Source organism: Mixophyes fleayi, chromosome 4, assembly GCF_038048845.1.
Source record: "Mixophyes fleayi isolate aMixFle1 chromosome 4, aMixFle1.hap1, whole genome shotgun sequence".
Taxonomy (NCBI): Eukaryota; Metazoa; Chordata; class Amphibia; order Anura; family Limnodynastidae; genus Mixophyes; species Mixophyes fleayi.
Window position 1 is genome coordinate 195,885,605 of NC_134405.1, and position 27,431 is coordinate 195,913,035.

General features: G+C 37.9%; 1 protein-coding gene across 1 annotated transcript in view; it reads left to right on the forward strand.

Moving 5' to 3' along the window:
* The window catches only part of TMEM117 (transmembrane protein 117), a 299,423-nt gene that overhangs the window by 50,451 nt on the left and 221,541 nt on the right, over positions 1–27,431 (forward strand). Inside the window, exon 3 of the mRNA XM_075209075.1 lies at positions 26,638–26,770. Coding sequence (XP_075065176.1) covers positions 26,638–26,770 — 133 coding nt within the window. The remainder of the gene's footprint in view (positions 1–26,637; positions 26,771–27,431) is intronic.

The window sequence follows — 27,431 nt, forward strand, 5'->3', positions numbered from 1 at the left end:
TAATAAGCACCATCTTAAACCAGTATTGTTTGTTTATTTTGTCAACAAGTTTTGTTCACTGTAGTGACCCTAGAGGAACTACAGCTATAAGGATTAACCAATAACATAACTGAGGGGAATAAGGCCTAATCATAACTGCAGTGTAAATATGGTATATAAAATGAATCCATTGATAAAATGATCTACTAAGGTGTTAAATGTGAAGTCCGAGGGTTTGGTGTATGTTTACTTCGTGGCTCTGCCCACCTCTATGTTAACAGATAACAACAACACTTTCAGGGAAAGCTGAGCAGCTACAAAGGCCCCTGGGGTATGCTATATCCTGATATAGGAGAGTCTTTTGACACCTAAGAAATATTGGACATACGGGAGGGAGCCGTTCACAGCTTGTGGTCTTACACAAGGCGACCACTTGAGGAATTGCTATATATTGTATAGGCAAATATATTTCAGTTTCCAAAATATCACTTAAATTCAATAAAAGTAGTGATCCACCACATATTCATAAATAGCATTAGGAAGGACAGACCATATGTCAAATAAATCATGCTGTCACACAGAAGTTGAGGAAATTAATATAAGCTCAAATAATACACTGGACCTAGGACCTGGACCTGTTTGGTATCAATAAATTGGTAAATTCATAGTGAATTTATTGATAAAATTGGGTCTGCATGACACTCCACAGGAAAGTTAGGTCGCATAGTAGAATTGGGTATGAAATCAGGGAACATGCAAATTGTGGTTGTAAATAGTATCACAGACCACATCCCCTGGAGGTGGGGAAAGGTGTAAAAGTGTTTTTAAAAAGCTGAGACCAGTTACAACAAATTGTCAGCTCTTGGGGTTCAATCTAATTGAAGGATTGTCCATCTCTTCTGCCTGCCCCAGGCATACAGATTATTATACCTAAATTATACTCTGGACTCTCATCCTATTTGTTTTTATAATTGTTATGCTATTTTTTTTTTGTGTATGTCAATTGTTTATTAATTGTTTGTTATAACCTGTAAGCATTGTACTTTTGTATATTAAATCTAAAACATAATAAGTGCAGTCCTTTTTGTTCTAAACAAATTCACAGCCTTTTATGAAGAAGATTGCTTGACCATGCTAACCTTTGAAATGCTGAAATGTAAATTGTGAATATATTTGTATACCAAGCCTAATGTGTGTATGCACATTTGTGTCATAGAGCATTGAGGGGTTAAGTGTTAATCCCTTTGATTGCTGATGTGTGCCTTGCTAACCTGTGTGTAACAAGGATACCTTATTGAGTTTTGTTATTCCCTTTTGTTATCAGTCATTTCAGCATAAAACAAACACCGGCCATTTCTCCTCGATCAAATTTTTATCTGAAATATCTTCAGTTCTGATAAGTTGCTGTAACTTTTACTTTAATGGTCACTGAACCTTAAATACAAATTGTTTTATATAGAAGACTGCTACAACCATAAGTATATATGTACAAGCTTAAATAGCTTTTCAGAAAAAATATATCTAGGCTACATCTAAATCCAAAGCCACAAGAGAAAAAAGTATTCCAAATTCAGGCACTCTTTTTATGAATTTTGCAGCTGGCATCTTTCTTTAGACCAAGAACTACAAAGAGACTGAGGATAGAAGATGAAGTGTTAGGATTGCTAAGTACTAAAGAGCAAACTCAGAAAAGACCAAGGAAAACACAACGGAGGGTGACTGAAAACACAACGGAGGGTGACTGAGAGATGTGAGAGGGGAGAGATAGTTGGGAGAAAAGTTCCTACTCTAGACCACACCATTCACTGCCCACCAGAAACTAGAACAAGCTGCTGCCATTGGCTGTTTCTTCCCAATTCAAAAGGTATCTGTGTGACAGGTAGAATCTAATGGTATTTACAGAACACACACTATACCTATGTTTAAGGCACTACAATTTAGAAATGACCAAAGAAAACACATTGATTTAGAGCTGTCTATTGTATGTACACCACTCAAGTGAAAAAAAAATCTTCATAAGGCGGGATTTAGAAGATCATAGATAGGGCTTAGTTAATCAAAATCTTGTTATTAAAATATTCAATGATGTAAAACAAATAATTTATCCCATGACTCAATCCTGATAGTGGGCATTATCAGCAAAAGAACGGAGATGGTTCACTGTAGACCACAAAATAAAACCGAACACAGTGACAGAAGAATAGCACATCATATGATTAAAAAATACAATTAATTTTGCCATAACTAGGAACTAAAAATCCCATATTTTTAAATGACTACATAAACTGATGTTATAATTTAAAAGTTCCAAATATCTAGAGGTTTATCCACTTTCAATATAATGCACAATTCTGTGGTGTATTCTCTTGATCTATGTAAAGAATAATATCACACATATGGTTGCAAAGACTTAGAAAAGTACATTTTTATATTGTAAGTGGCTGTGGTGAAACAAGTTATTAATATCACCCTAACCAGCCTATCCCTCGTTTCTCACAAAATGTGTATTATAGCATCTACTTTTTATAGCCCTTGCTTTTGTTCCCCTGCTCAACAGAACACCACTGCAGTGTCCAATTACATGTGGATAAGGGGACATTGTAGCTCATGGTAAATATGTATATTGTTTATTGTGTCTTCTTGATATTGTATGGAAGCTGTTAGTTATTATCCTTAAAGTGAAGCCAGATGCGATATGGGTAAGGATCAGATTGCAAGATACAGGTGAGGGGGAAGGCCAATTAGTATCCATTGTTCTCGCCATGACTAGTTCAGAAATTTTGTCTAGAGCCCAGCAGGGGACCTTCTGTGGAAGTACAGCTCATCTCCACTCCCCCTCCAACCCTCTGATACAGCACACACCAATGGTTAAGAAGGATAGACCCAGGGGTTTGTCCTGGGATGGGAAAACACTGTGGAAATTAGACCTTAGATTATAAGGAACCACTCCGGGTCGAGGAGATATTCATTCTGGGACTGGAAGCTGCAGGGTGGCTGATTGTTAGGTTTGTCGCGCTCTACCAGTGAAATACATCGGCAGATCCACTGGTCATCGAGTCTGGACAGCCAGGTGACTAACTCCTTAAGCTACGGTAATTTGGGTAAGGGACAGATGATGTGGTAAACCTTCCTGGCATTTATTTACTGTGTGTGTGTATAAAATAATCTAGTGATTTTGTTACAATAAAAGTATTTTTACTTTCTAACTGCATTTGCATGAGTGACTGAGAATCCTAGAAGGTACTGGGTAGACTTACCTGGCATAATAAGGCACCCGTGGGTGGCACAAAAAGCGTTTTGGGCTGTAGGTGAGTGAAGATGCCTAAGTGCCGATTTGATAACGGAAGGCATACCCCGCCAGTGGAGAGTGAAAGATGGAACCGTGTCTCAAGGAGGGGAAATCACAGTGAGGTGATCTCTGGGAGGAAAATGGGTATGCGCTCTGGGAAGATCACAGCCCAGTGTTGAAAAAGTTCCCAAAAGAAGAGATGAAGCAGTCCATTGCACCCAGGGGAAGGGATTTCTGAGATGAAGGACTGTGGCAGTTTATGCAGGATGGGGATATGGATGTGTTGCACCAGCCCACCACAATGCAGCACATTTTGGATTATTGGGATGAGGAGTGCCCAAAGATTATTATGTGTAAAGGAGCCAGTCTACAGGAGAAATTGGAGAACCTGATGGATGTGTTCCTAATTTTGAAAGAGGAAGCAAGTATCCTGGAATTTTCGTGATGAACCAGAATGGAATGATTTTACACATGAAGTTATTAGTACTATGCAGAATCTGGCAAAGGGGAAATCCAGTCACAACAATAATCAGCAGTACAAACAAGATGAAAATGGACTGTTACAGCACAGTAACATGCCTGATGAATCCCCTGCAAATGTACTAATGGAATCTATTCCATTAGCAGATTCTACAGATCCACTAGAGACGACGAGTATGGAGGAGCTCATAGCGGAATACCAGATCCGGGGTGTACCGAACCTATACTGCACACAGGGATATCCTCAATCGTCTTTTAAAGGATCAGGAGAATCCCATCAATGCCTTTAGTGTCTATAGGAAATGGATGCTCACTTTAGATCCCCACATACCTCTATGGGAACAAATGCAATGTTTGCAACAGAGTTTTGAAGAAGCAGAGGACGAGGTATGGTGACAAGGACTTGCTGACACCTAAATGTGGCAGGATCAGTGTTATTGAATGAATACTGAAAAATGTCAATTACAATATCTTTTGTCACATTCTAATAAAAGGACTGTTCAGACTGTTAATCAGGGGGAGGTCCATCCCAGTGGATTATACACAGCTGCCCAAGCTACTACCTTGGGGGAGACTGGAGAAGAACTGCTTGGTGAGGATGTTGTACATCTGACTACTCAGAAATGATTAGGAGAAATCCTCCCATTTGGTGACTTGGATAAAAAAGAGCTACCATGGAAGTACCATGTAGTAACATATCTGTACAGCAGCATCAACCGCCATAACCTTGTTTCAATAAAGAAATAAAAAAACATGTGTTTCCTGCATTACAAATACTCATACATGTAACCAGTAATGTGGATAAAGTGCAGATACAGATCAGTGATATGAGGAGTAATTGTAGATTGAGGACTGTTCTGAAAATAAGGAGTCCCCAACAGCCCAGCATTTTCATGTAAGAACTTGCTGGAGCTGTCTACACTAAAGTTGAATCACAGCAGAAGGTACAAGTATAGGTGTTACTACAATGGCCTTTGTATTGTTTGTGGATTACAAGAATGCTTTCTGTATTGTATGGCAGACTCTAGGATGCTCTCTTTATTATATGTCAGTCACTAGGCTGGTCTAGGTGGGGCGTTTAACTGGAACAGTATACCTTTCAAATCGTAATGCAGGTGTTCTATGGTGAGCTCGGGGAGGGCAGAAACCTCCTGTGGAGCAGGAGGGCAAGAGTCTGGAGGTCACTAGGATTCTCTCTATATTGTATGCCAGTCACTAGGGTGCTCTCTGCTTTGTATATGCATAAGACTCTTTGTATTGTTTGCTCCACCTATCAGTGCAATGCTTTACCTACTTGAGTGCTAGGTCCACCTACTGCCTGGTGTTGCTATGACTTCACCTACCAATGTGAGTTGCATTGACTTCACCTACCAGTGATGTGACTAGGGGTAACTGTGTACTAACCATTTTTGTGTTGGTCTCATCTACAGTTGAGTTGGGCCCCATCTGAGTGTCCATTTTCAGTTTTTGTTTTTTTTAGGGCAACTTTAATTTCCCCATCCGCCCTTCCAGGCACCTTTCAGTTGCTCAGTGTATATGTGTGGGAAGAGGAGGAGGATCCGGTCATTCCAGAGACTGTTACACAGTTACTGTGCCACTGCAGAACTCAGACAATGCAATCTACTTGCTATTAGTAGTCAAAATATATTGATTAATAATTGTGCAATGTGAGTGCTTAGTGATCAGATAAAGTGTATTGTGGATGAGCAATAATTATAAATAAACACTTATTACATATGGGTATTGGTGAACGATAAGTGGGCAGTGTGACTGCGCATTGGTAAACAGCAAAAGAGCATTGTGGATGGGAATTAGTGCGCAGTAGACATACTATAGCTTGATATTCGCTACGAGAAAGCATACATTGTTCCATTCCATGCTGGGACAGGATAGACGTACTATGCAGGAAAGTAAATGTATAGTATGCTCAGTACAGCAAAAATTACATGTATTCCAATTATATAGCCCCATTCTCACCATGTAAATTTATAATGCTCAGCATATACACACCTATAATCACCACACATATTCCTAGTGCCCAGGATGTACTTGTATCCTTTGGTGATGAAGTTCAGTCACCAAGCCCAGCAATTGAAACCGGTTCTGTTATTGATCATAGGGCTACACTAGATTCATAAAGTTAACTTCCAATTAGCTTGCATTCACTATAGAAAATCTTAATTACACCTTCGATTGCCTTCTGTCAGTGAAGCTGGTGCAGCAAATATATAGCTATAATAATCTTATCTCTATGAACAAGCTTAATCAGCAGGTGAATGTATAAGAAATCCTGAAGTGTGTGTTACGGTGACATAGGGTGGATTGGTAATTGTCGTATTAGGGAAATGTGGCATGGATGGGAATTGCTTTTTTATACTTATACAAACCTTTGGTTTGGTGAATTGATACTCTTCAATTTCAGTTCTCGGTCGTGTTTTTGGTTAACCATATGACAAAGAAAGTAGTACTGCTATAGTCAGGTTCTTACGGAATTGCTTACACTAGTACTGTGGAGTGGAATTACAGATATTTGAAACCTTGTGTTGTATATCGGTCAATAGGATTCTATCTGTAAGCTATGGTGGCCACTAGTACTGGCAAACTATTATGCATCAAAGTAGAATGATTGAAAGCTGCTGTGGTTGAAAAGTACATAGTAAATACTGAACCTGATTGGACAGGTTCAGCATCCTGCCGATTTTCCAGAGAATGGTGTTTGTTAACTAATGAGAAATAAGAAAATTTGTTTACAAACAAGAACACACGAAGGGGATGAACAAGAGAAAAAATCCTTAACAGTTAAATTTATGAAAGAAGAAATGATAATTTGTGAATGTTGTTAAATGCGAGAGAGAACTTTTGTTCCTAACAGAACAAGAGTAAACTACACAGCTTGGGCATCAAAATAAAAATTAAAAAAAGAGGGGAACATGTATTGGGGTATAAACATTTCAAGAGTTCCACTAATTACGTGAAAATAGTCATGAGTAATATCAGGAAAACAAACTTTTTTTTTTTTTCTTTTTAAGAAGATATTTGAGAAGCAGGGGCCTGATTCATTAACGACCTTAACTTAAGAAACTCCTTATTTCAGTCTCCTGGACAAAACCATGTTACAATGCAAGGGGTGCAAATGAGTGTTCTGTTTTGCACATAAGTTAAATACTGGCTGTTTTTTCATGTAACACACAAATACTTGATATCTTATTTGTACACTGACATTTAAAGTTGATATTTGTGCGCTACATGAAAAAACAGCCAGTATTTAACTTATGTGCAAAACAGAACACTCATTTGCACCCCTTGCATTGTAACATGGTTTTGTCCAGGAGACTGAAATAAGGAGTTTCTTACGTTAAGGTCGTTAATGAATCAGACCCCAGGTTCATAAAGATAAAGGAATACAAGTTTTATTTTAATGACCTAAAATATAGTATACACTATAGATAGTCTGTTATCGCTCTCCAATACCTGATTATATGACAGGTAGTTTCCAATTAAAACTCTGTGTCAGTTAATTAGGTGCAAATTAATTATGCATAAATGTTAATGGATTTGGAGAATTCATACATTCAAACCTCCAAATGTAATTTATTTTACCTGATGCCTCAAAATCAAAATTTTCTGGAAGATCTGAAAAGAAAAATGTAGCAGCCACCAGCGTCCTAGTTCTACCACTGGAGTTCTTATTTAATAATGAGGTATTACTTTTTGTAATTCACATCAAGATGTGCCTAGGAAATTAATAATGTGATTATGGAAAAACGTCATATTCAGGTGTCGTAGAGATGTGGGAAATTCAAGTAGTAAGGAAGCTGATTAAACAAATGATATTAGTAAATACATTGTGCACCATCACTATCAAACAGTGTAATAATTAAAATCATCATTGCACTATTAAATTGGGAAAACATCTGTGGTTTTTACTTTGATCCCTACTATCTTCTGCATGCCTCATTGTGACATAATTATATATGTGGGAGCCTTTGATAACATGTGACATCTTTGAAAGTGGAAGAAAGGAGCTTTCACCATTATGTTCTGTGTTTGTTCGTTTTTGTTCTGTTTTGATTTTTGTTTTAATATGGGCATCAAATATATTTCTGCAACTGATTATTTCAGTAAGGATTATTTATTTTTTTGCTCTGTATGACAAATTGGAAGTAGCTGCAATTTGTGTGTTTTTTATTTGCCTCGAGTCTGACCCTTGTCTTGTGTATGGCTTAATAGGAATGAGGTTGGTTGACATTGTTACAAATATCTGTTATTGTCCTTAATGATCATAAAGAGCAATCACAATATAGTTTTTTAAACTTGCCTTAATGAAAAAACAGCTCTGCATAAAAAGTGGAAATAATATAATATTACTATTAAACATTAAAACATTATATCATTACAATAAATATATTGAGATAAACACTTTTTTTTAATGTTTGTTGTAATAATATCAACATTATGAATTAGAAATTAAACATCCTTAAGCTGCCAGATGAAACAACTAGATCTTAAACCAGTTATCTAAGGTCTTTGACTAATATAATTCAAGAAAATATAATTTATATCAATTATGTTTTTAATAAATACCCCATTCACTGGTTTCCAAACAAAAATACCAGGCTCCAAAATTCAGCATAGTTATATAAATTCCCTGTCCACATGGTGATTAAATTTGTGTAATATAATTAATTTGTGTTTCCAGCATACATTCTACTTTTCAGTCAAGTAAATTGCTGATCTGTTTGTGTTTTGTTTTGTTTTTTTTGTTTTTTTTTAAAGTTCTATGCATTTGTGAATATATATGGAGAATTTACAGAACATCTGTTTATGTTGACCTATATTTTAGCACTTTTAAAAATTGCCAAACAGTGGTTTCTGTAATCTAGTTCACATTTCGTTGTTCTTATCATGAATGGCTTTTTCAGCTGCTTATTGTTGGTTTATATTCCCCACCTGGTTTGAACGGCAGCAAGAGGACAGTCTCCTGGGAAAACCTTTTATAGTTTTTATATGATGCTTAAACTTGTTGTTTGCCAAAATGAAGATTATTGGGTCTGCACAGCTGCTTATACTGCAACCAATCTCAGAAATCTGATAGAGTGCAAAAATCAAGCTTATATTTCTGGAGTCTATTGAATAGTTAAATCTATAAAACAGTACCACCATTATCATCACATGATATGGAACAAATGCGATAACAAACACTAACATTGTGGCTGAAACTAGCATCAAAGGCTTCTTGACTCTCCGAGTGTGGCATCGAACTTTAAGGTGTTTTAACACTCGTAAGGAACAGAAATAACATGTGAATATAACGGTTCCTGGAATGAGAAATCCAAATACAATTCTGAAAGCATTAATGAGAATTACAAAATCCATCGGCTCTTCTATGTAATCCAAACACGCCACAATTTTTTCTGCATGTTTCTTTTTCGATATGTAATAAATGTCAGGGATTGAGTCAATAAAAATGAATAACCATATTGCTATGATGCAGACTTTAGCTTTTTTCTTGTTCCACCATCTTGCTGATGTCAAGGGATGCACAGAACAAAGGTATCTGTCAAAACTGATGAGCATTAAAAAGAAAATACTTCCATAAATGTTGATGTTGAAGAAAATTCTTTTAAATTGGCAAAATGCAGGAGCAGAATACAAGACAACTTTATTAGTGCTGAAGTAGATGGAGATAGGAACAATGATAATCCATGTAAAGTCACAAAGTGCTAGATTGAATAGAAAAATAGTACTGCTTGTCCATGATTTAGTGTATTGGGCGTAATTGATCAGAACAGTTATATTTCCCAAAAATCCAAAAATCAAGGTAATGAAGCACATCCCAATAAGAACATAGCAGTACCATTCAAGCTTCTCCACTGAGGAGCAGAACAAATAGATGCATGTGGTATTGTCTCTCATCCAGTGGTTGGTCCCTATAGTAGAAGAGAAGGGCAAATGTGGTGTTATACAATAGGTTTAAAAAATAAAAATACTTCTAAAACTTTTTCATGGAAATAAAATGGTATTTGTGTAGGTTAAACTACTATAATAAGACTTCTTTGAAGTAATTTAGGTATGCAGGGACCATATAATGTTTTCTGAGCTGTCCACAGGGATCACCAAGGTCACTTCATAGTAGGGTGAGCTTATTCCTTAGAATACATGACAAATAACAGTTTCCATATCTCCCACTTTGGGACAAGGGCCAGGTCCTTCCAAACCATACTTGACCCACATATGCCACAACTGTATTCAGTGGAGAGTTTTTTACTAGTGACTTACAACCAGATTCATTACTCCTTTGACTACTTACCGGCTCCACAACATGATATTAGTTAAGTATTAACCAAAAATAGAGTAAAGAATTATTACAAATAAAAACAGCAATTACTTTAATAGTGATGCCTCCTAATAGCGTACTAAATTATTGGAATTTTCAAGGCTCTATGGCATCTTTGTCAGTTGACAACTGAAACGAAGATCATTATATATACATTTATTTATCATAACAAATATATTAGTAAATTTATGGACTTATATTCTTTATTTATAACATCACAGCTGGCAATGACCAGATCACTTTTGCTAGAAAACGTCTATAATATTATTATTTTTTATATTATGTCAAAGATAATTATAAATTAATAACAATGTTAAGACATACTGTAAAATATTCCTTACCTTGATTTATGAAATTTGAATTATTGCTGCCCAAGTATGTTATAGTGCATTCTAGTAAACTTGATTGGTGATTTTCAGCCATTTCACAGCAAGCTCTTTAATTTCTTAATTTTCTGAATGTAGTTGCTTGTTTAAAATATTTTTTGGATAAATAGAATTGCAGCCTCAAATTTGTACTTGTTTTCAAGCAAAGGTAATTTCAATATGATCTGTTTTTCTTGTCTACTGCACACACAATACAATACAGAGTGACGCTCTCCGGATGTTGACTTTTCAATTCAGATGGTTTTATTTGCTTAACTAAATTGGACTTTTTGTGTGTATTAAAATAAATAATTGTGGTTGCTCTGGTTATGCCATATTGAATGCTTTGTTAGGCAATCCATAATAATTTGAATGAGCTTTTTAGTGAAACTGGACTTTATCAGTATAGTGTAATTATGCTTTACACATGGACAATAGGTAAAATGATATGGTAAAAAACAAACACAATCTAAACGGCGCACTCTGTCTAATATATAAACATAAAATAAACAGCAAGAACCTTCAAATTTAAAACATTAATAGCAATGATATTAATCATCAACTCCTGATATTTGACCAATAGCGCAGCTGTAAAGGGAATGTGTGTGTGTGTGTGTCCATTTGCCAAATCAAACAAGAAGTATAAAACAAGAACTCATAGAACTAAATCTAGCTAAATAATGAGCAAAAGAAACCCAACACAATGATGAGATATTTTACATAATAAAAACTATTTAATGATAAAATTATATTTATTTTTACATAGTTTATAAATGTGCTAAACCCGTAACTAGTATTTTCCACCTTTTTGGGAATAGTTTTACAAAATTCAGAATTTTACCTCTGCTTGTACATCGGTTGGTGTCCTGCTCACCAGAACACCATCTGCAACTTCCTGAAAGTTTGTACTTGGGAAAGCTACAATCTAAAATCTGTCGGACAGCTGCAGAACCTCTTTTGAAGAGCTGAAACATAGATGTGTCCAGTGCTCGGACTCTGATTACTTCTATTTGCAAATTGGCCAAAGCTATCGAATTAGCCGAGGACTGTGACTCGAGTGACTGGTTTGTATCCCACGTCTACTGCTGCTTTCCTGTGGTGGTCCATGCAGCTCTGTAACAGAGGTCTGCAGTAGTTTTACAGGGTACCCACACCTAAGTACTAGTCTTGGGTAAATGGGGTTGAATAATGTAAACTCATTTCAAAGTCAGTGTACCAGACATGGAAGTCATTGTGTGGTCCAACAATCAACACAAGAATAAAATGGTAACCAGCAAAATGATATCTACTTTTGCAAGCCACTAAAACAATCACAGGCAAAATTGATCCACTTTCCCCAAAAGGAGCAGTTGGTGAATGGACATGCAGTAGACAGTCTTGAAATATTTTGCTGCTTCTATGCACCAACCTGTGTAGAAAAAAGTTGGTCACTTTTCCAGACATGTCCATGTGTGTTTCTCACAAGGTAAATTGTTTGACAATTTATGTAGCCTATTTATTTTAAAGGTTTCCATAAAGTCACCTCTATTTGCATAGGCAAACTGAGGGGGGGGGGGTTTCCTAGTGTCTGGAAACCCCCTCCAAGCCTGGGGCACTGTATAATTGAGGTGGCTGGACCCTGCCTTCGCTTCACCCAGCTCTGCTTGAAAAGGGAGAGCTGCGTGCACCTAACAGTAGTCCATGCAGCATTGCCCATGTATATTATGGGGATAGGAAGAGTTGGAGAGCAGCCAAGCACTGTCTACAATTATAGCCACGCCCCCATGCATGCTGGTCACGTCCACTGGTGGCATGGTGTGGAAACCCCCCTCTACAAATCCTGCTTTTGCCCCTGATTTGTGATACCCTCCTGTATATTTCAATGTTTGCCACTGGCACACCTGCACAATGAGCATGCCCAGTGACCATCACTATAGTTCACATTCTTATTTCACTTTAAAACAAATTACCGAAGAAAGTTTTTGTTTGTTTTTGGTTTTTATACTTTATGAATAAATATGCAGCAAAGTACAGTTATAAGAATGCCTCAAACTATACATGAGTTTAATGATTATTAATTTAACTAAACCAACTATTGAATTTAAATAAACGTTAAATCTGAGCTAAATATATCTTAAATAGTTAAAATAAATAATCTATCAATAACGCTTCTTGTGCATGGGACATGATTTGCATCACACTGAAATGGGAAATTGCACTAAAGCCTAGCGAATTATAGGTCTTCATTGATTGGCTTGCAGTCTATTCAGTAGTTCATATTAAGCTCATTCAGGAGCAGGGTCAATAACTGCATTGTTTTTAAAGTGAAATAACTTGCATGCTGTGCTTTGCTATCTGACTGTTTTGATGTATCTGCAGTTTTTTGTCATTGGCTGCAGGTTTTAACACCCATTTGTTGCTGTTTGTTGAGTAGACCTGTAACCATATAGAATGTGGTTATCATATTTGTGACCATGTCTAGGGACCCAAGGAGACAGGACTGTAAATACTTTGAGCACTGAATAGGTAGTAAAGGCAAGCACTTAAGCATGCTAAGTTGTTGAGGCCATTTAAGTAATGTAATCTAGCTGTTCTCTAATGGATATGCAGTGTCAGTGGAGTGTGCACTCAGAATGGCCATAGGTGAGAAGAAGGCCTGAGGATGCCCTAGAATAATCTACAGTCCCAAATCCTGAAAGCAGGAAGAAGCACTCCAGTAATTTACAACCACAACCCATATGTGAGAGTTGGTATATACCTAATATCTACCAATGTGTCATCCATCAAAGAGGAACAACAGTCCTAACTGGATTTGGATAGATGTTATCATAAGTCACCGTCTAGTATACATATGACTAATGTAAGGAATGTGCATGCGGTTATTTGGGAAATTACTTTGAGCCAAAGTTTGGATTGGTCTATCATTTACAGATCTATACATGAGATCCAACAGAGGGACAAATTGACAGCATACTTACAAATTACCCCTGTTTTTGATCCCAAATATCCATGTTGCTCCTTTTGGGTCTAATGTAAAGATATGCAAGGATACATACTTGCAGTTACTCCAAGGTACTGATTTGGCTCAAAAACTCAGCTACTATGCATATTATTACATATTTAAGTACCATGCAGGATCTGTGGAGCTATATGACAGTGTGCTGAATGCTCTGTATGTGAAAGACTGCAAAGTCTGCAGACAAAAAATGTTTCTCTAACGTCTGCCATGGACTTTTCAAGGTGTACGCACCCCAGAAAAGCAGTCCATTTGCAGGATGTGGTTGCAGATGGCGTGTTAAATGTGCGTGGTGAAAATAGTAATAACAGAACATTAAAGTCCAGTCTATTACCACTTCACTCTTTTTTTTTTTTTATTTGTTTCAATTTTTAGTTTTTCTAATCCAATGCTGTTCAGACTAACTTCATTTTTTGCTTAAATTAACCATAACAGAGAGGCGACATTGGTGCTCTCTTTTATAAGTGTCTCTTTTGTGTATTTATAATATTACTAGCTGAAGGACCCAGCATTGCCCGGGTTTAAATGTTAAAGTTATGAAGTTATCAATGAGTTAGATGTAACAGTCAACATTTTAAAAATAATTAGCTGGTCTTCAAACACATCCATGAGGTGGCTGCCCAGTGTTGTTTTTTATTTTATATGAAATATTATCCAAATCCATCCACTGGAAGGCCTAGAACAGGCTCCCTGGATCTAAATTCTGGCCACCGTACACACCCACCAAGGAGAGGTCCGACCAGGACCATAACCCACCCCTAAAACAGGATTAAACTGGACCACCTTGTGATGGTTTCATCCCATTCAGTGCAGGGGTGTTTGAAGATATTCACAAACAAATTATATATATATATATATATATATATATATAAAATCACTCTCTCGGTTGCGGTTCATCCCAAAGGTGTTTATATGGGGTTGAGGTCAGTGCTTTGTGCGGGCCAATCAAGTTCTTCCACACGGAACTCATCATACCATGTCTTTGCAGTCCTTGCTTTTTGCACTAGGGCACAGTCATGTTGGAATAGAAAAGGCCCTTCCCCAAACTGTTGCCGCAAAGTTTGAAGTATAGCATTGTCCAAAATGAATTGGTATGCTGAAGCAGTAAGATTGTTCTTCACTGGAGATAAGAGGCCTAGCCCACACCCTGAAAAACAGCCCTGTACCATTATCCCTCCTCCACCAAACTTCACATTTGGCATAATTCAGTCAGGCAGGTAATGTTCTCTCGGCATCTGCCAAAATCAGACTAACCCATCTGACTGCAAAACAGAGAAGCATTATTCGTCACTCCACAGAACACCTTTCCACTGCTACACAGTCCAGTGTCAGTGTACTCTACACCACTTCATCCCAAGCGTGGCATTGGTCTTGGTGATGTGAGGCTTGCTTGCATGGGACATGGTTTGCGTGCAGCTGCTTGGCCATGGAAACCCATTCCATTAAGCTCCCGCTGCACAGTTTCTGTGCTTACATTAATGCCAGTGGAGGTTCGGAACTCTTCAGCTATGGAATCAGCACCATGTATCTTAGCAGCCATTGACCCCACTCTGTGATTTTTATGTGGTCTTACGCTTTGTGGCTGATTTTTCTGTTCCTAAACACTTTTCACTTTCTAATAATATCGCTTACAGTTGACCGTGAAATATCCAGCAGGGATGAAACCGTCTTGTTGCAAAGGTGGCATCTTATCACAGTACCACGCTTGAAGTCACTGAGCTCTTCAGAAATGACCCATTTTGTATCAGAAATGTTTGCGCATGGAAACTCCATGGATAGGTGCTTGATTTTATATACTTCTGCCAAAGGGGCAGATTGAAACACCCCAATTCAGTAATTAACAGGTGTGGCCAGATACTATTGTCCATATAGTGTAGATGAAGGAAGGCGCACAGTGCAGATATTATTTTGCTACACTCCAGCACAACCAGTCTTGTGGGCAGGTCTCGCCATTCTGAAGGAGTTTCTTGAGTAGAAGATAAGGAAAGAATTCTTACTAGTGTCTCGTGGAATGTTATTTGGTATTTCAAAACTAGGAAGCTTAAGAAATTACTTAATTTGGGCAGCATCGCTTTTGCTGATGATTCCAATGTCAATCATAGTAAAACTTTCAGTAGAAAGTAATTATTGCTCTTCTGGTTCTCAGCGTTCTTGCAGCAGAGATACTGGATTGTAAACTGGATCTTCTGCTGCTTGTCTCTGTGTGGGCGCACTTTGCGGTATTGCTGTTGGCACATTACCTTCTTGCTAAATATCTACATTCGCATGTTGAACTTCAGCCTCAGGCATTAAACATTTGGAACAGGATTGTAATTTTTTGCAGTTACGGTTGTTTGGCTGGTTTCACTTTCAACTGGGTTTGAACGTGAAGTGCCTGATCCTGAAGCACTTGTTGGATCACTTGAGTGAGAAGTGTTTTCTTGTAGCAGTGATTTAAAAAATGAAGTTATTGGCCTTAGCTTTTTATATTCGACTTCCATTGATTGTTGCCGTCACCTTTTTAGATGTCCCACTTTCAAATTTCCTCAACAACATTGTTTGGTCTCTTAATATTCTGAAACATCACTTGTATAAATATTGTTATTGTTTGTTATTGAAATTGCAGATATAAATTTCTCAAAACAGAATACACCTATAAGGGGACAACACAGCTCACACTTGCCCATCACAATTCACTGCTCACCCCAGAGCTCACACTGTCCTATTGCACCTCACTTCTCACTCCACAGCGGTCTCACTTCCCCTACAGCCCACACTGCTCTCCTCATTGGTCAGTGTTTCCCTCACACCTCAGACTGTTCCCCTCATATCCTTGTCCTTTTCCAGCACTTCAAATCATTTCTCCTACTACCCTAATACCCTAATTTATCCTAGCATCTCAATTGCACCACACACACATATACACACACACACTTATCCTAATTCCATACTTGCATACTTTCAGGCAGTGCAGTCCGGAAGAGGGGCGTGAGTAGACGGCGAGAGGGGGCAGGGCGTGGGCATCATTTTGGCCCTGCCCTCTGTTACGGAAATGATGGTTTGTCACGGAGGCAGGGCCAAAATGACGCGATTCAGTGCGAATCTCGTTATTTTGGCCAGGGAATTGCGGGATGCGGGAGACTTGCCTGCTCTCCCGGATTTCGAGAGTCTCCTGGACATTCCAGGAGATTTGGTGAGTATGCCTAATTCTACCCCAGCAATCAAACACACACTTACCCTAATACTGGCACGAGCCACTGCGGTACTCACAGCTGCCGCGGCTCGCTTCCTGGCATCTTGGCCGTCACCTTGACGACCGGGACGTCACTTCGGCTAAGGCAACGGTTGGAGACCCTGCACTGTAGCGCCGCGTCCCAGCAACAGGGGACAGCCGGCGCGTGCGCAGAGATAGCTAATAGCCTGGGGGCTATTTAGGTTAAATTAAATTTACTAGTTGGCACCTGTGTGTTTTTCAGAGCTAGGCTCTGATTGGTTGTTGGGAGTATTTAAGGCAGTGAGGTCTGCAGCCTCACTGCCGGTTATAGCTTCTCTGTTAGTCTTGCTGACCTGCTCCTGCTTCCTAGTCCCTGTCCTGTGGATACTCTGTTTGATTCCCTGTGTATGACCCCCTGCTTGGATTATTGGACTCTGCCTGTTTTGCTTGTGACCCTGACCTTTCTTGCCTGTAACTTGGACCTTGCTACCATGCCTGTGACCCCGACCTTTGGCTTGTTTATCGATTACCCTGCTTGCCTGTGACCTTTGACCATGGCTATCGTTTTGACTACCCGCTGCTTTCGTCCAGTCTCCTGGCCCACCGCTGTGATCCTGCATTACCAACCCACACTACACATGAAGCTAAGTCCTGGGGGCATCCGAGTACCGGTGAGCGCTAAGGGAAAGGCGGCTGCTATAGGCGAAGATCTCCGTCATCTAGTTCTGTGGGTTGGTGATCATGGCCAGCAGCCTAACAAATACTTACTTCAGAAAACAGTGCGTCTCCCTGGCTGCAGCTCCTACTCCTCCCTGTGAGTGTGTCAGCTGCTTATTAGTCAATGTAGTCCTGCCCCCATGCTGAAACGTCACTTTCTGCAATTCCTCAAGTAAATGTTGGACATCAGATAGTCCAGCCCAGTTTTCCTGATTATTAACAAACTGTTCACTTGCAAACTTGCTAGTCACTCACCCTGACAAATCTCAGAGACAAGTGATGTTCTCAAGTGTCTGTGTGGATAGATGTATCATATCCAGAGAGCAATAAGCGCACATGCTGTTGTGTGTTGTGCCAACTCAACTAATCAACATGTTTAGGTGCTAGGTTTAAACTTTATTACTTGGAAATTAGCAAATGGATAAATTTATATATAAAAAAAAAGTCTGAACACAAGAAGAATAAGATGGACAATTTTAAGGCCCCCTGCTAGTTGGAGGCCTGGGGAAAATTCCCCTCTAGCCCCCCCCTCTGATCGGCCTAATCATACCCAAGTCTTGCCTCCTGTATACATGAGGGTAATTACTCCAAGGCTAGGAATGGGAGTATATATCCTTTTATTAACGTGTTTAGAGGGCATACTGCCCCTTTGCCAGACCTATATTGCAGTTTCACTGGTTGCTAGCTACATATTGCACAAAGAAATGCCCAATTGCTAGTCGTATATTATAGAAATACCACCGTATAGATCTTTGTTATATTGTTACAAGTTGTCCTAAGTAATGATCCCCATTTTGGACCATGTAGTTAGATGTAATATATTCCAGCCATGACTTTCACAATTCTAATATTGTTCAAATATTTTTTGTTTCTTTCAAATGTTGACTAATACTTGTACTGCAATTGTGTAAACTGAGACATTTGATGTTAAAAGTCAAGTAAGGTAATGGTAATACCTTTTGTTAATCTAACACTAATCGTGTTAATGCTCGTTGTAAGAGCATTAAATTGGCTTTACATTTGGCTTCAGTTGTCTAGTCTGATGTGATATTGTTAAATTGCTTTGTGAATATACTTGTGCCTAAATGATTTTGTAATATAGGTCAAATTAATAAAAGTCTAAACATAAATATTTTAAGGAAGAATGTTTACACCAGAGACATAACAATCATTATAGTCTCTCTTTTTATTTTGAAATTTAGTGGTACTCTGATTGGAAGACTGTTAGTAGCGATTCTCTCTTCCAGGAGTGAAACAGTGCATCACAGGGCCCCATAGCAAAACTTAGGTAGAGGCCACTGTAACTTTTCAGGTCCCCAACTCTGCTTTGAAAGTAGCAGAGAGGGGACCCTTCTGAGCATGCGCTGTCTGGCACAGCGACATCACAGAAGCTGCTCTGCATAGCGGCCACACCTACTTTATTTCCGCCACAGTTCTCTTCCCTGCTTCTGAGAGAATATGTTCATAAGCCTGCTGCCCCTGCAATACTGGCCTGGAACATTAAGTGTTAACTTACTGCTTCGATGGGCCAGTCTTTGCAGATGTGCGCATGTGTGAACCAGATTTGGGCTTCAGTTCCATTAATGAAAAGGTCTAAAAATATAGATTGAATTTAGAACAAAGACACAATAAATATTGGCGCTCAAACCAGGATTGTAAAACACTTAGGGCCTGATTCATTAAGGATCTTAAATTAAGAAGTTTCTTATTTCAGTCTCCTGGACAAAACCATGTTAAAATGCAAGGGGTGCAAATTAGTATTCTGTTTTGCACATTAGTTAAATACGGACTGTTTTTCATGTAGCACACACATATCAACTTTAAATTTCAGTGTACAAATAAGCTATCAAGTAACAGAATACTAATTTGCACCCCTTGCATTGTAACATGGTTTTGTCCAGAAGACTTAAATAAGAAACTTCTTAATTTAAATTCCTTAATGAATCAGGCCCTTAAAGTTCATTTACACCAAAAACACACTTTCATACAAGGTGACAGCCTTCCTTCAATGTTTTTATGGTGGTAAAACAGAATATACAATAATCTAGGACGTACAAAGAGAAGGAGAAAGGGCACCTGATAGTGTATATTTTAGGGAAAATAGTCCCAAAAACCAAGTAGGTGTAGTTTATATGTGTACCAGATGAAGAAATAATGAGAGCTCATCAATCACAAAATGCTGGAGATATCAGCGGCAGACCTCATGTACTCTCTCCAGTCATATGTGTGCATGAAAACAAGAAGGGATGACCAAAATAGTGTAATATCATCAGACCACCAGTGAATTATATTATACCCAAACCACTATATGGTTGCGTAACAGAAAGAAAGCTAAAAATTGCTGAATGAACAAGAACCTGCTGCAGATAAGCTGTGTTTATCCGGTTCTCCATCTCCCAATATGGAAAACAAACAATCCTGTATGTGGTGTGTAGTAAGTTTGTAAATACAGGTTTTTTTTATTACAATAATACAATACATACTCACAATTTAAAAAAAAAGAAACAAAGGCTTATCTGTATTTCGTTATACTGGAACCCAGTTGTCTCTGTAAATGGTTGCCACTTCAGTAGTAACTGCAAAGACTTTCTAGTGCTGGTAAATAGATCACAGTAGGGACGCAGGTACAGGTAAGAAAGGTAGCGTAGTATCCTTAACTCGTTTCGTCTATTTTGACTTCACCAGGAAGGAAAATACACATGTCTTAACTGAAAGAAAGTTGTCAGCGCTTATCCTTTAAACTGCATATTTGTGTGTGTCTAGCAAAATGAAGACATGAGGTATTAGTTCATATTTTGAACAAAAGACTTAAGCCTGCATCCCAGCGTCAAGGGCACCTCATTATATGCAGGTCCTACACTGACCTCTATGCTTTAAACACTATTAAAATGCAGTTAAAATCAGATGCACTCACCTCCCAGGTATAGGGGTTTACATCTAGCAAAGGCTGGCTTGTGAGCCACACCTAAATGTGCCTTAAATAGGCTTGATGGACAGCTGCTATGACAAAAAGGCAATATTTTGAAACAAAACCAGAGAAAAATAAGCCCGCGCTCGGTATGTCCCACATTATATATGGTACCAGCTGCTTGGCAACAAGCCCTCGCTCGGTATGTCCCACATTATATATGGTACCAGCTGCTTGGCAACAAGCCCGCGCTCGGTATATCCCATATTGTATGTGGTACCAGCTGCGTGGCAATTGTCTTAACTGTTTATTTCTTTATAGCAGTGCTTACTGGACATTCTGCGTATGTGCATCGCGCACCTGTCATAGCGCAAGCGAAATTCAGACTCAAGACGTGTCTGTGTATATGCTCAGACATGAGGTTATTGTGGTACCATTGCCTTAGTCCAAATCCTAAAACGAAGGGTATATTAATAGATAACTAAAATATACTAAACACCTAGTAGTTGCCATACATGTAGTGGTTGCCATCTTGGATCTGAGCAAGGATCATATTGTAATCTATTCCATTGCAGATGAGGATGCCATCATACTTAAAAGGGGCAAATAAACAATTCTTGTTAATACAAGTATAATTCGATGATATAAGATAAATAAAAGCCATATGTTAATATGTTAATATCATAATACGGATTAAAGCATCATATTAATTCTTAAATCTCATAATATACTCGGGCATAATATCAATATAAACGATCTATTAGAAATACATGTTTTTTTTGTAAAACAAGAGACAATTAGAGTGACAATGACTAACATAAAACCATTGTTTACGATCGAACCATATGTGTGAAATATAATTTGTATGTTAAAAAAAAAAAAAAAAGGAGGGGGGGGGGGGGGTTGATCTCCCAAGAAAAGGTATATGACAAAAGAGGCACATAGATATGATATAAAAATCCAATACACAGCATTCATTCTTTCAGTACTGATTATTGTGTAGTTGCGCCATATATATTATTTCATAATGGGGATTAGATCAAAGAAAACTACACATAACCATCTATTGTAATGCAATATAAAGTGGACTGACGTAACTGAATAGAAACCAATTAAATATATACAACATAAAGTGCTGTGGTATATCAATAACTAAAATGATAAAAAGGGGGCAGTCTGTCTCCTCATTAAAACCATATGGAATAAGCGTATTTAATTGAAAAATCCAGAACATCTCCCTCTGAGACTGTCTTGTCTGGATATCTCCTCCTCTAGGATCTAGAGGGACTTGTTCAATAGCCTTAAACATGATAAAGTTAGAAACCGAATGGCTTTCTACTTTGTTTTTTATATTTCAGACATGTTCCTGAATTCTGAGTTTAATGGGCGTTTTGTCTTGCCCACATATTTATATCCACAGGAACATACTAACAAGTAAATCACAGAGCATGTCTGGCAATTCATAATTTGTTTTATATTAAATTTGACACTATTGTCATAGTTATAAAACATCTTTCTATCCACACTCACAAATTTGCAAACATTACAATGGTTACATTTATTAAGCCCACTCAAGTCTAGAAACATTCTTTTAACTATTTCATTGATGTCATAACATACCAAGAGCCAGAGTGTTTTTCTTATTCTTGCTCTTTTGAAAGATAATTTCTGTTTTTTCAAGTATAATAGTAGCCAATGCCGCGTTCATCCTTAAGATATCCCAGTGTTTCCCAGTCGTAGACCTAATTCTGTACCCAACAATTATAATTAGTAATAAAAGGGACATTATCTTTTTTCTTTATTCTTTTCTGTATGTTGTAATAAATTGGGCCTTTCAACACCTTGGGGGATATTCAATTGTTAGCGTTAACGGAAAAAAACGAGCGCTCAAAAAATCTTAGTGTTAATACGGTAATTACTTGCGAAATTTCAGCTCGCCGCTCCCTGAGCGGCGAGCTGAAATTCCGCGAGTAGACTACCGTATTAACGCTTTTCACGCACAATATTACCGTATAAACGGTAATATTTTTTGAGCGCTCGTTTTTTCCCATTAACGCTAACAATTGAATACCCCCCCATGAGTCTTAGTGATGGCTTTCATGATCAGTTTATCTGGATATCCTCTACTTTTGAAGCGTTCAGCATATGTAGACATTTGTTAATTACACTGGGACTCATTACTACAGTTTCTCTTGATCCTGTAAACCCTGGAGTATGAGATGTTGGTCTTTCATTTTTTAACATGTCCGCTGTTGTAGTGGAGGTAGCTATTGGTGTCTACTGTCTTTATATAATTCTAAGATTCTACTCTATTAACACCTGAAATAGCCAAATCAAAGTATTCTATACTTGTAGAATTACGGTTTGCTGTAAATTTCAGATTTTGTTAATAGTACTGATATATAGAAATTTCTCAATACAATCCTTATCACCATCCCATACCATTAGTATGTCATCAATGGATCTCTTATATAGTCTAATATGTTTAGAAAAAGAGTGTGTCCAGGATAAATTCCTGTTCCCAGCATTCCATCCCAAGGTTTGTGAAACTTGGCACAAAAATTGTCCCCACGGCTGTGCAAAACAACAGGACTATCCAGAAATTTAAAATAATTGAGTTGAAAGTTAATAAAATCAATTCACAAAAATAATCTTTGTGCTGGGGTAAGAGAGGAATCTGAATCTAAACATCGTCTACATATGGTAATGCCTTTTTTGTGTTCAATTGCTGTTTACAGAGCTCGCACATCTATTGTAAGCCAAGTATAGTTAGGACACCATTCAAAACTTTCAACAATATTCAATACACTGGTTGTATCTTTCAAATAAGATTCCAGCTCAACCACATATTTCCTTGGGAAGGTGTCCACATATTCTGATATGTCATTTAAGGGTGTCTATACCCGACACAATTGAGTTCTATAGTGGGCTTCCTCACTAATGGGCTTTGTCGTAATCTTTGTACATTCTTCCCATGCTTAACTGTTTTCCACTTATTAGTTGATGTTCTGTCACTCTTTTGTTTTCTCTTTAAGCATACAAATTATATTTCACACATTTGGTTTGATCGTAAACAGTGGTTTTATGCTAGTCATTGTCACACCAATTGTCTCTGTTTTACAAAAAATAACTTGTCTTTTTAATAGATTGTTTTCATTGATATTAAGCCTGAGTATATTATGAGATTTTAGCATTAATATGATGTTTTAATCTTTATTATGATATTTTATGGAGTTTCTTATATAATCTAGTTATGCTTACTTTATTATTATTGTTTATTTGCCCCTTTTAAATATGGCTGCCTCATCTCCAATGGAATAGATTACAATATGATCCTTGCCCAGATCCATTAAGAAAGACAACTGGGGTCCATTCTAATGAAATACAGCTGAGCCTCTGTTTCTTTTTTTAAATTGTGAGTGTGCATTGTATTATTGTAATAAAAAACATTATTTACAAAATACTACACCATATGGAATTGTTTCTTCTCCATATTGGGAGAAGAAGTGAACTGAATAAATAATGCTGAATAAACAAGAACCTGTTGCAGATGAGTTATTTTTAGGGAATATAATTCACTGCTGGTTTGTTTACACTATTTGTGATTGATAAGCTCTCATTATTTCTTCATCTGGTATGCTTATAAACTACACCTACTTGGTTTTTGCGACTACTTTCCCTAAATACTACACTATCAGGCGACCTTTGTCCTTCTCTTTGTATATTATAGATTGAATTTAATTTAAAAATTAAAATCTCAGAATTAAATATATATATATATATATATTTAATATTATTTTTTTATTTTTTTGATGTGTCATCGCCATCCTGAGATGGGGAAATAGGGCTCACCTGGGAGGGTGTCTGCTCTTCCAGGAGTCTGAGAGGACTCCCCGATATTCAGGAGCCTCTTGGACATTCTGGGAGATAATGCATGTCCTTTATCAGAGGAGACCTGAAGGCTAGGGGGATATATTTACTAAACTGTGGGTTTGAAAAATTGGAGATGTTGCCTATAGCAACCAATCAGAATCTAGTTATTTATTTAGTGCATTCTATAAAACGACAGCTAGAATCTGATTGGTTGCTATAGACAGCATCCACTTTTTCAGACCCGCAGTTTAGTAAATATACCCCTGTGTGTAAAATCAAATTCTTCAGACTCAGGGTCCATAGCCCAGTGAGTCTTATTTAAATGTGATGGTGGCTGTTTGTCTTTTAAAACCACTTCTATGCCACTTATTTTACCGCTTTCACAACAGATGAAAGGCAGAGATAATTTCTCAGGCTCCCAATATTCTGTTGTAGGGTCAGCTGAGTAATCCGGAACAGGTTCCTCAGAATGCAACTCACTGTATGAGTGGCAGAGATTCTCCATGTGCCAAGGGCAAAGCTTCGTTGCATAATATTTTTTTCCAAATTTATGCACAAACGGGGTTATTGAATTTTTCGGAGTATCCTTTTTGACCCTTAAATGAGGTCTCTTGCATGTCTGATGTTTTTCGTTTGAACAAAGAGTGATCTGAGATCAGGGTGTGTCACTGTCAGAGGCATTCCTGACAGGATTTGTTTTTCTTTTTTGCAACATTCCTTGAAGATGATTAAGTGGAGGGGCTAATAGGATATTGCTTCTTTATTTTAACGGTTATAGACTCATAAACTCATTAGAGTGGGACACAGGAGAGACAGCAGTGAATCTGTTTCTCTAGCATACATTGTATCCACTATTGTAGAGAAGTCTGAAGTGGTTAGGCCCAAAATCCTTAGGTGTTTGAGTCTGATCACATGACCACTCCCCCAGGGGGCCAGGACAAAATTGATGTGATTCACTTTTCTGGGAGGCTTGTAATCCAACCAGCTGTTGCTAGGTATCAAGCCTCCTGTAGAACAAATAAAATCGCCAATCATCTCTAACTGATATTGGCTCAAAACCAGTGACATGAATAAAAATACAATAAAAAATGGAAGGTTGAGTTAGGCAAGCAAGTGAGATTTCAAGATGAAGATGACTGGAGAAATAGAGCACTTTCTTATCCTGATAGGATTTGTGCTATTCAGGAGACAACTTAGGATTCTGGATGTGGGTAAACCAAGAGAAACATATCTTATTATATCTATATATTTATAAATCCTCCAAAATCGTGTCTTTCCTTCTAGCAACAAATCCTTAACCTGACTGGAAAAGAATTCATATTGTAGCTGCATGACCATTTCAATAAAGGAAATTATCTGCATGCAATGGTTTTGAGTAGGTCTTTAATTCTGTGTATTAGCAAGTCCTATATTACACACATGGGGTTTTAATTAAAATTGGATGTATGTCATTTTTTTGTGAAGTAAATTTCTGCACTGCACATGCGCACCAAAATTCGTCTGTATCTAAACTTGTGCAATCTAAGGATTGTGGCCCCTTACGCCAGGAGAGGTGGAACAGGAGCAGACAAATATGTTCACATCCGTGTAGCATGTCCCTTGGAGATGCAACCTAACTAGGGTCGGTGGTATCCCCAGACACCCTTATTAGGAGGCATATCTTTTGTGAGTACTGGAGGCCTAGTGTGATTATAGATTGATGACACCTGCAGTACTATCTAGCTGCTTCAGATTGGCTGCTTGCATATCCAGCTGATACCAATTCATTAACATTACTTCTATATTATATTATTTGTCATTTAAATTTTTGTCTACTGCAGAACAGAATATTACCATTATATTTTAAAAGGGGGTAAATAACAGATATGGTGGTGTTTTGTATTTCATTATATTTTACATCTAAATTTCTTAACACTGTCATGGCACTATATCCTTTCTTGCGACGATTATCTATTACTTTATATTTTGTACAAATACACGGTCCTACTCTTTCTGTACGCTATATAGGACATTTGTTTGTGCATTAATACCCCTGACATACGACCTTCCACAGACATACTGCTAATTTTAAGACTGGCGCATGTCTTGAGATATGTACAGAATAACACACAAAAGAACGCTTTTTTATGTCAGAATCATTAAAGGTAATTTAAATGAACAAAATGCGTCAAATGAAGCCTGTAATATGTACATACTCTAAAGCTATAGGTACTGCAAATGGGTAGCTATGACATCTCCTTGCAAAGTAAACTTTGCCTAATTTTAAAAAATATTCTGCAATATATACAACCGATTTCCCCTTCCAAATAATTACTGTGAAATTCAACTGCTTGTGAAATTGTTGTTTGACCTATGGACACTTACTGGCACATTGTAGAGGCTGTATATGTGTGCTGTGTGCCTGTGGGTTGTGGGTTTCTGCCTTTTATAGATTAATAGTGCATTATTTAAGAGAAAAAAGATGGCACGCAAACTAAAAGTTAGAAATGTTTCTGTTGCAGGTCAGTTACTTCGGCTGAAGGTCTTTAGAGATGACCACGGCTCATGGATGACCATGTTTTTCAGCACAATACTTCTCCTCTTCATCTTCTCCCATATCTATAATATTTGTCTTCTTATAGCAGGAAACATGAGGTGAGTCTGAATTTTATAAAATATGACACAATAATTCCCTGTGATGATGTTGTATGTTAGAGTAATGCAATACTTTAGAGAGAATTGAGTAAGTTGCATTTTAGAACACCTTTCAAACTGCACTGGAGGATCTGTGCGCAGAGAGACAGTGTATTATTCATAATGAATTGAAGACGAGATGCTGGTGGGATTTACTCCCCAATCAACCTGTTAAACCACATACAGGTGTTGCAATATGAAGGAATAAATTTAAATGCGCACAGAGCGAAGCCTTTGGTAAAGCTTTATGTGTACAGACACAAATCGTCAAAAAACACAGAACAATTGCTGTAAGGGCAGTGTGCAGGGACAAAACAGAACCCATTCCCAAATGTGAACAAGTCAGAGGCAAATGGTGTATGTTATGGCTAGCGTCCCAAACATGAACTCCTAGAGCAGGCAGTAGAGGTCTTCGCCTATAGCAGCCGTCTTTCCCTGATTTTGCTAACAGGTTCTCGGATGCCCCCAGGTCTTATCTCTAAGTAGTAGGAGCTTATTTTTTGAGATTGTAGCGAGAGTGGTAGGAGGAGTACGAGGAGACAGGACTAACCTGGAATGGTGCATGATACAAGCCGAGGTCCGAGGCAACTGGTATATAGGTGATGAACAACCTGGAGCTGGT